General features: G+C 45.4%; 1 protein-coding gene across 1 annotated transcript in view; it reads left to right on the top strand.

The window, feature by feature from the left end:
• Positions 1-1,021: 1,021 nt before the first annotated feature.
• The window catches only part of LOC134073638 (cadherin-2-like), a 65,162-nt gene continuing 55,729 nt past the window's right edge, over positions 1,022-10,454 (top strand). The window contains exons 1-2 of the mRNA XM_062530342.1: positions 1,022-1,248; positions 3,284-3,392. Coding sequence (XP_062386326.1) covers positions 1,192-1,248; positions 3,284-3,392 — 166 coding nt within the window. The 5' untranslated portion in view covers positions 1,022-1,191. The remainder of the gene's footprint in view (positions 1,249-3,283; positions 3,393-10,454) is intronic.

Raw genomic sequence — 10,454 nt, 5'->3', positions numbered from 1 at the left:
CGTTGTCCATTCAACTTTATCATCGACCAACACCTTTTCAAGGACTCAGAGAGTGTCCATGTAAAGGAGGATAACATATAGGCCTATGATAAAAACATATTAGCCGACTGTGTTTTTTCCATACAGTATATATTGTTCCATCTGTTTTAGACTGATAGCACAAGTATTTATTCATGTTCTGTGTGTGATTATTTCCTTTCTGAACCTCTGTTGACTTTTTCAAAATGGACTTTTATGTGCTTCAGCCTGGCAAAAGCAAATAACTAGTGCCCTTGGTGGGCCTGGAAATAGAGCTATGGAGATAACAAGAGCAGTCTCACCAGTCACTGGCTTTCCTCATGTGGAGAGTGATTGTGTACATTCTCATAGGTGTGCCTTCACGTGTTCATTCACTCTTTCACATTTCATTTATCTCACGGTCACATGCACACAAATGTGTTTGCTTGTCTTTGTTGCATTTGTGGGAGTGGAGAATGTCCAGAATAACACAACAGAAGGAAAACAGATAATAAAGATAGACATCCCATAATAAATGTAGGCTATAATAATAATAATAATAATAATAATAATAATAATAATAATAATAATAATAATAATAATTATTATTATTATTATTATTATTATTATCATTATCATTATCATTATCATTATCATTATCATTATCATTATCATTATTATTAGCCTATTATTATACCTTAATCTACCAGGTGTTCTTTCCACAGAGTAAAGATATTAGATAATAGGTAATTCATTAAAAGCTTCCTAAAATTTCCATCAAATGAAATAAATACTAGGCTATAGTAAACAAACAAACAAACAAACAAACAAAAAACTGTCGTCTAAAACCACATTTGCCTGTCAAATGTGTTCCCGTGAAGTTTATCAGTTGAGCTCAAATGAAATTGACGATGTGACCAGCAGGGCGAGACAGTGAGGGCTCCTGGTACGGCCGTTTTTTCTCCCTCTCCCCCCTCCTAATTGTGAAGCTCTGTGGGAAGGGAGTTGCAGCCTCAGTACCAGGCTAGCGAGTGTTCTCAGAACGGAGCGGAGTGTGGATACGAGAGGCTGCTTCATGGTGCTGCCGCTGCCGCCTTTGTTGTAGAAATAACGTTTTTACTACATCCATTCCAACTCGAAAACGGGATACTTGACCACGGATTCCTAGGGGGATACATCCAGAAAAGCATATCAATGTTTCTAAACGAGGGCCGGAGTCTGCTTCTGCTAACGCTTCTGGCAGCTTTGCAGGTAATGTTTCACGATTTCGCTGTTGGGGTTGTTGGTTTCTGTAAGGGTAAAGTGCGCTGGTTCGGATAAGATTCTATTCTTTGGTCAACGCGTATTTTAATGTCTAAAAAATACAGTGAATTGTTGCAACATTGACGCTCCTAGTCTAATGTCGAGAACGTCCCAAGTTACATGTTTGCCAAGACAACTTGTAAAATCAGTCTTTTCCGCTGCGTCAAGCAGCAATTGTTGTGTATTAAACCGTTGAAACTATGGCATAGTGTTGGCTTGGGCTGCATGAACGCGTCGGTAGCCTACGATGCAGGGCTTTTCAGTAAGTCTGTTTTAATGTAAGGAAAAGCCTGTGGTAGGGTAGCTTAATGTAGGGCTCGGTCCTTGGGTGAGACGTTGAACATTATTTCAGCATGTAAAAACGTGATGAATTGAGATGCACGCAGGCTAGGCTACTTCTAGAAATGTAGCACGCGAAATAAATACTGAATGGACATGCTGGCTACTATGTTGCCATGTTCAAGATTATAAGAGGCGTATTTAGACAAACACGCTGGTGTGACAGTTGTATCAATGCAGTTGTAACACTGCATTTCAGGACCTTTGTCACCAACATTTCTGTTCCACGCGGGTCGCCCGGAGTAGTGGTCTCTCACCAAACGTCATTTAAAGAAAACGGAAAACGCCAATTCAGGTCCCGACCCCCAACAAGGTGTAGATAGCTAAGTACAATACACAAAAAATCTGGGGGTAGGCTACGCTTACTTCAACTAGGGACTGGTACTTTTTACCTTGATATATTTGAACTGTTTTAACTTTTTTGAATGTATTCTGAACATTCGGTACTTCAACCTCGTCCTCAGTCCTTTCTAATAATATGGTGGTGAATGGTGTACCCAATTTGAAGTTTGCACAATTGTGGGAAATTAGTTGTATGTGGTAGCCACTAGCCACTGTAGCCGCTTTTCGTTCTTTATTTTTTTACTTAGGATTGACTTAAGTTTTGGAGTATCTTTTAGTCACAATCATAAAAAAGAAAACTTTTGTTTATTTTTCCCAGGGGTGGAACTAGTCAGCATCTCATTTTTTGAAGCTGGTGTTGCGTTTCAGTTAGTATGCATTTGGTTCAGCAATAAACACCCATTTCCCTCTCGCACCCCCTTCAATTTAAATTCCACTGATTGAGAGAGGCAAGTGGCACGGATACCCACAAAGCAGTCATGCCCTGGAACCCCTCTCGCTCCACATTCTTTTGAGGACCCAAACAAAAGAAATAGGATTAAGAGTAAGGGGAGGGGGGCTGAAGGGGAGGTGGGAATTCCTTGATTTCATGCGAAACTCTGTGGGCTGTTCTCTCCCAGTGTTTTGTTTCACACGTAGCCTATCAAACACACACACACACACACACACACATCGTAGACATCTCGCATACTTTTCCCGTAAATCCTCAAAGAGCTCCACTTCCCGCTGAGAACCTGGACATTTTGTTTGTGCCAGAACCCACTATCATTGCCCCCTCACACACACACACACACACACACACACACACACACACACACACCATCCCATTTCACCTCGATTAATGAGCAAGAGAAGCCATGGCGGCATGTTCCTGGAGAATACACAGGATTCGGTGCTCTCTGGGCACGGCTAGCACATTACCGCAGATTTTGTACAGTGTTTGTTGTAGTTTGTTCTGTGTGCGCCCTGAACTTCAAAGGGCCTTGTTTGTCCAGACCGGGGCACTGATCAGAGGGGCCGAAGACAAGGCATCGCCCGGCCTGCCCTCCGCCAACAAATGGGGCCTGTTCTTGCTTAGCCATGCTCCTTGGCAAATGCTTAACCCCCCTGGCCTCATTAGTGTAATTGCAGTGGCCCACTATAAAAACAGCAGATGCCTTTGTCCGATGGTGGGTCTGGTCGGAACGTGACCTGGGGTACGTGTGTGTGTGTTTGTGTAAGTGTGTCTGTGTGTGTGTGTTTTCGGCAGACGTAGGTTATTTGCAAGGTATTATTATTCATGATTCTTCTTGCTGTCTTCTAGATGGGCACGCAGGGCAGGGGTACCCCACTGTGCCGGTCAGGCTTCTCAGAGAGTGTGTACAGCGCAGTGGTGCCAGACACTGTGCAGGAGGGACAGCTCCTTTTCAACGGTAAGACCTCCGCATTTCTTCTTTAAACACTGCTGAGTAGGGTTTTTGTGATGTGTTGGTTCCATGTGTGTTTGTGGTCTGTGCCTCTGTGTGTGTGTGTGTGTGTGTGTGTGTGTGTGTGTGTGTGTGTGTGTGTGTGTGTATGTGTGTCCATGTACACACACATGTCTGTGTTTTAGCCTTTGCACCATGTGCAGAACTGAACCGTGGTGGGTGAAAACAAGCATCCGACATATTTAACCAATTAGCTCTGCTGTTATGTGGGCTTAAATACCATGTTGTTTGGTTTGTATGCCAATAAACCCAAATGTGGATCAGGCTACTTCTGCTTCTAATCATTTGCTTGCACATGGATTTTTATGAAGTTGTCGAATATCAACTTTTTAAGGTCTTAGTTTTTTTGTGGTGTTTGAACTTCCACAAGAAATCCTGCTTGAGATTACTGGCTACATTTAAAATATGTTGTATGTATTGGCTTAAAACCAAAAAAAGCAGACGGTGTAGATTGTAAAATGATCGGCTCAAATGAGTGTTCATTTTGATGACACCAGCTATGGAAAAGTCAAACAAATAGATTTTTTTCTCTCTAAATGCCACAGGCCAAAACGCCCACACTCTATTTAGCCTTCTTGTGTTATAGCTGTTTTGTCAATCTGGAAACTCATTTACAAGTATACAATGGTGATGCTCCACACTCAGTCAATTCAGCTATTGCTCTGCCTTTCAAATACAAATGCTTGCTTTATGGGTCTTAAGATAAAAGAACACATCACATTTCACTGATTACAGGACAATTATTAGGTTGATGAGTTCTTAGAGAAGAAGTTAACACTGATGTTTTAGTCTTGCTCCAGGGCTGTCTCGTTCTCATTTCTGTTGTTGTCAATGAAGGGAAGCCCACATTTGATTGTTGACATGAAGCAGCTCAAATAAAGCAAACATCAATAAAGCTGAATGTAGTTCTCCTGCAGCCTGTGCATGTTCTTATGACGCTGTGGCTATGAAGGGTGTGGCGAGTAACCACATGAGAGGGATGGCATTCAAAACAGGACCTTCAGTAAGATCATGTTACAACATGACTTGCCAAAACACACACACACACACACACACACATGCACGCGCGCACAAAAAACAAATAAGAAGCCAAATCCATCACCAAGGTGACATGGAAGAAAAAGGGGGGGCTTGAGGTAAATGGCTTCCAGAAAAAAAAGATGACGTTGTGAGTTCACGTCTCGTGTCTAGAAGTCGCGGGCCGCTGTGAGGGCAAGTTCGTCAAGGTGACACCAGGGGGGTGGAGTGGAGAGTGGAAAGTGGGATGTGGTGGAGGGCGATTGGAGATGGAGTTAGTGGCTGTGCTGAGACAGAGGGTGGGGAATATGTGTGTGTGTGTGTGTGTGTGTGTGTGTGTGTGTGTGTGTGTGTGTGTGTGTGTTGGGGGGGAGGGGGGTGATGGGTCAGAGGTCATTGTCTATGTCCTATGTCTCCTACCGGCCATTCCCCCTCCATGATTGATCTGTCAGGTGATGGAGTGCAGGGCAGCGTCAGCAGGTGGATGTTGATGTGGGGGAATTCAGCTCCTCCATTGTCTGTCTGCTTCCCCCTTTTTTTTCTCTCCGCTGGTTTTATTTTCACTCTTCTCTCCACCTCCTCCTTTCTCTCCCCCACCATCCCCCACTCTCACCTCCTTTATTCTTTTTCTCCTTCCTGAGTAGTGAGGTAGAGCTCTCTCTCTCTCTCTCTCGGAGTGGCACTCCTGTGTCATTCTAATGCTGCGGTGTGGTTTTGGAGCCCCCAGCTGAGAGTGCTAGCATGGGGGACGGTGTTAATGAAAGCCTAGTGACTGATGAAAAGCTCCGGTGGCCTGCTCCAGAAAGACAAAAAAGAGGGAGAGAGAGAGAGAAAAAGAAAGCCCCAACGGTGTGGCCCCGGCCCACTCTTTGTTTTCACATTCACTTTCGTCACGCCACCGCCGAAGCTTGTTGGGAAGCAAAGGCTTGGCTTCCAATGGGGCGACTAACCACATGAGGTGGGGATTAATAGTCGGCCATACTAGCCATGAGTGTTCCTGCATTCATTACTTTGCTTAATTGCAGCCCAGGGCAGTAAATAATGAATGAATCACTCTTGAATGACTTTTGTGACGGCCCCTTTTCATTTACAGCTCCTTCAATTTGACATATTTGCCCCGGTAAATCATGACATAAAAGATAATTCCTCTAGTCCCTGATCAGTACACCTTTTGATAGGTGTATGAAAAAGAATGGTTGGTTGCGACAAATAAAATAAAACGAAGAATCTGATTTCACAATTTGTAATTATATCAGCGTGAAAGATGGCAGCAATTAAACTGCAAACGTGACAAATTTAATTCAAAATCTAATCTGTTCCCAATACCTAAATGTTAGCGGATAATGAAGCCGAAAGAAAGCGGAAGCATAATGGCTGATGCCACTGCTTGCTATTCAATACATTTCCTGCTATGAGGCATTGCTTTGGCCTAGTGACCGCTTCATCGATTCTCAAAGGAATAGAGGAGACACATTTTGACTAAGTTGGTTAGCATGGAGGGGGAGGGGGAGAGGCAGGAGGAGAGGACTGGGGAAAGAGACACAGAGGAGGAAAGAGAGAGAGAGAGAGAGAGAGAGAGATAGAGAGAGAGAGCAAGAGCAAGAGAGAGTGAAAGGAGGGGGTAGGGGGTGAATATAATTATTTGTCTGGCGGGGCCTATTTTTCAGTGATGTGGAAAGGAGGTTGCACTCTTTGTTTGTAAATGGAAAGCCACCTACAGCTAATACCATTTCCCACTGTCTGTTCGGAGATGGAGGGGTCCCACTGACCTTGCTCTAAGCTGGGGATATTTGTGTGGCTGCTTTTGAAGGGGATGGAGGGAAAGCCCCCCCTTCCCTTCCCCCATGACACCAGGGCCAACACCGCAGCCACCACAAATGGATGGTGCAGTCTGAAAAGAAAACATGAAAAAAGTACAGCCCTCATTTGCCTGTCACAATTACTGTTTCTCTCTCTTCAGTGAATATTACGTATACCAAAAAACAAAACATCCAACTGCAGTCCCTTGTTTTCTCATAATGAAGTATAGAGTACAAGGACTTCAGGGCCTCTCAGTTTTCTCTTTTTAATGGAGCTCAATTTACAGGAAATTCTCCGGTCTACCTTTTGTATTAGACAGAGACTTATTTCTTTTGTCTGTATTTTCTTCTTTTTTTCCGTAGATTTTTTTTTCATTCTCCGCCAACTGCTGTCTCCATGATGCGGCTGGAACATTATGCAGTGCTGGCTACCCTCTGTAAAAGTGGGTTAATGAGAGCCCCAAAAGCCTAATAGAACTTAATGCATTCTCATTCTGCCACCCCACAAACCTATCCATCCCGCTTCCATTTTTCCTCCCCTTGTTCCACCCTCTGCTCCTCAACTTGCATTTTTATTGCTAATGAAGTGTGCCGGTGCTGAAGGAGCAGGAGAGAAGGTGTGTGTGTACATGTGTGTGTGTCAGACGCGTGTGTGTGTATCAGACGTGAGTGTGTATGTGTGGTGTGTGTTTTTATGCTCTGCTATTCCCCCGTTTCGGGTGGCTTCAAACGCCCACTCCTCAACTGTGTCGACTGAGATGGCTCCACCGCTGGGGCCTGAGCGGCTGGGGTAGGGGGGATACAGCCGGCTGACTTCACGATGTAGTTTAAACAAGCAGTGTCAACATGGTCTAATGAAGAACCATTCACACGGATCCGGCCTCTTCCTACAGTGCTGTTTTTAGCATTAAATATGGCCAGTGCAAGTGCAGTCCTCTCAAATAATGGCCGACTTCTAGAGGCTTTCTGTAGAGAGTTTTCTTTGAAAAATACAGTGGTTTTGGAAACCACAAAGTGGTGCACCATTATTAGGATACTATATAATAAGAACAATGTTTAGCTGTGGTACCGCTTTATTGACTTGTAATAGCATGTTAGGCTTTAATTGTTTTTTTTAACTATTGCGTAAAACACTAACCCGAGTAATTTTTCTGAATGTGACAATGTCACTCAAAAGTGAGTATTTAAATTTTCCGTTTGTATTTCCTCTAACTCAACTGCTGTAACAGAATTTGAGATTAGTTTAGAACAGAGCCAGATAATGTGGCTTAAGACCAGTCACCTCATGCCTGAAATAGTGCGTGTGGAGTTTTGTGGAGCAGGTGACCCCTCCCCCAGTGGTCTGCTCCCTTCCCGTCGGTGCCAGGCTCCGGCGTACGTCATGCCTCTCTGACGGTGTGTTTTGCCAGGTCTGACCCTGCTTGACACGGTCTAAATCATACCAGGCCTCTTGGACCTTTGAGAGTAACCTTTTGCGCGGCTCTGAGGGTGGCTCCCTGGGTCATAACCCCCAGCGGAGGGCCCCCGGAGTACGGGCCTCCTTCACCAAATGTTAGTCTGACCTTAGCAGGCACTGGTGGCCGGGCTCACTTAGATTTTTTTTTTGTTGTGTTGGAGCTTGAAGTAATGGCCTGTGATATTTGAATGTCTACAAATGTGTGTGTGTATGTGTGTGTGTGCGTGTGTGTGTCACCAGGCACTAGTCTCTGTATGAGGAAGTGTTTTTATTTGTAAGGATTGCTGTCGGTAAGAGACACGTTTTTTTTTGTTGAGGAAGGCTCATATTGCACATGCAACCTTTCTTGTTATGGCTTGTAGTGACATTGGTGGTGTGTGACCGATTTCAAAGTCATGGAAACATTATCCATCTTTTTTTTTTTTCCTGGTGCTGCAAAGCCTGGAGTCAGATAAGGCACTGGGGTTGCAGTGTCCACAGAACATCTGAATATTTGAATATGGAGAGAGCACATGTGGGCCAGTGCAGAAAGGCAGACAAGGTCCACGGCTCCAGAGAAGGGCAGATCTGGATGTGGGCTAAAAAGAAAATCAAGGCTGCAGCAAGGGCTGCTGAGGGCTGCTGTTCTTTCTCTCTCTCTCTCTCTCTCTCTCTCTCTCTCTCTCTCTCTCTCTCTCTCTATTCCTTTCTTTCTCTTTCTTTCTTTCTTTCTTTCTTTCTGTGTTTCTCCTCTATGGATGTACTCACTCCTCTCATCTGCCTTTTTTTATGTGGACATCAAGTGCAAGCCCACTGCAGCCCCATTTGCTTTGATGGAGTTTGAAATCCTCCTCTCCCGTTTTATGTTAAAGGCTGAGGAAGCAGTAACAGCCTGGCCGCAGCTGTTGGGCTGCCCGGGTTTCTTCTCCCCTTCTCATTCACGCCTTACTTCCAGCTATGGTGGGGGTGGGGGGGTTGGAGGATCAATAGATCCAGGGTCTTTGTTTGGTCGGATCGATATGTTGTAATGAAGGCTGCGCTCCAATTCCCAGCCGAAGCATGGCTGCCGGACATCGGCAGATCCATGCCCCGTTCTTTATTGTTATGAGAAGTTATAATTTCTCGGGCCGCCGTCTCCGTTGACTTTCTCTCGTCCAGGCGGCTCTCCGAACAATGCAACAATTCAGGATACCTTGATTGGAAATTTTGTGGCTCCCACGGCCTGGCCGTAAAACCTCGGAGACAGACATGATTATGTTTGGCGAGGGAAAAAAAAAATATTATGGGGGGAGGTGTAGGTAGGGGTCTGATTCCCTCTCTGACGTGCCCCTCCCCCAATCGCCACACTGAAGCACTCCCGGAGCCCTATCATGGCCATGAAAAAGTAATGTCGTTAGCGTACGAAAGTAAGTGCACCCATCTGCAGCTAATTTGCTGCCGAGGTGGGTGCCTTTTAAGGCCGGTGTGTGGGGGAACAGTGGGAGCAGGAGAGGATGTTTAATTCATGTCTGACCTTTTTTGCCCGTCGCCTCCTTATCAGAAAAAGGTAGCCTGCACATCATCTCTAAGCGCCGGGCAACGGGGAGACGACATCTGGAATGCCCGCGTGCGCCGATAAAGGAGTTTATGTTGGTTTGACGTGACCCCCGCCTTCAGATTCCAACTGTCTGCCCTTCTTCTAACTCCCCACCCCTCAACACACACACACGCGCACACACACACACACACACACACACACACACACACACACACACACACACTTGAATGGGTATCAGGGGCTCTCTTATCACCCGGCTGGGAGTGTGACTGACGTTGACATTGTGGTGAGCTGTTAAGGTGCCTCTGGTTTTGTGCCTGTGAGAGCGGGCGAGTGTCCTTGGCATATAATTAGGCTGCGCGCCGCGCTCGGCTCAGACAGCCCACAAGGCCTGTGGGGACTGGCCAGTGGAGGATTCAGAAAGCCACAGCTGTTGCCAGGGGCCATCCCCGTCCAATCTGCAGCCCTTGCTCATGATCTGTCAAATCATTCACGTTTTTCAGCCAAGACCCAAAACATGGCTCTTTAGATGGAGGGGGTGTGTGGGGGGGCAGTGTTGCATATCCAATGTTATTCATTTTGTTCTCTCTCCCTCTCTGTTTCTCTCTCTCTCTCTCTCTCTCTCTCTGGCTGGCTCTTCTAAATATCTACACACACACACACACACACACACACACACCCATTCCCACGCACACAGTCACATATACACACACACACGCACACCCATTCACACATGCGTGCAATTAACGGTCTTGACTCAGACCATATATCTAGGTCAGCATTGCTCTGCAGGAATTCTGAAATGTCCATAGGTCTTGTAAAGATGCAGGACCATGTGCGAGGGTATTCTAGGCGAGCCTGCTGGTCTAGAGTTCCAGCAGACAGACGACATGAAGCACTCATTTGTTTTTCCTCCGAAACAATTCCTGTGCACGGGCCTCCTTGTCTACGCGCCAGAAAGAGGTCTGGTATTACTTTAGCTGGTAGTGTTTCACGGTCTTGGCGCAACCAGACGGATGTGCGAGTTTTATTTAACTAGGGAGACATCCGGAAAGCACATTACACGACCTCTGTATATAATGAGGCTTGGTATAAATAGATGTATTGACCTGGCTGTGCATGTATATGTTCCAAGTTTTTTTTCTTTCTTTCTGGTCTCTAAAGAAATCTCACACGATGAAAGATGCATAGCTTGTTCTCACTGACCAGTATGGAGTAGG

The sequence above is a fragment of the Sardina pilchardus genome, chromosome 2 (assembly GCF_963854185.1).
Source record: "Sardina pilchardus chromosome 2, fSarPil1.1, whole genome shotgun sequence".
In the NCBI taxonomy this organism is placed as follows: domain Eukaryota; kingdom Metazoa; phylum Chordata; class Actinopteri; order Clupeiformes; family Clupeidae; genus Sardina; species Sardina pilchardus.
The sequence above is the reverse complement of the archived record's forward strand: the minus strand, read 5'-3'. Positions and strand labels throughout refer to the sequence as shown.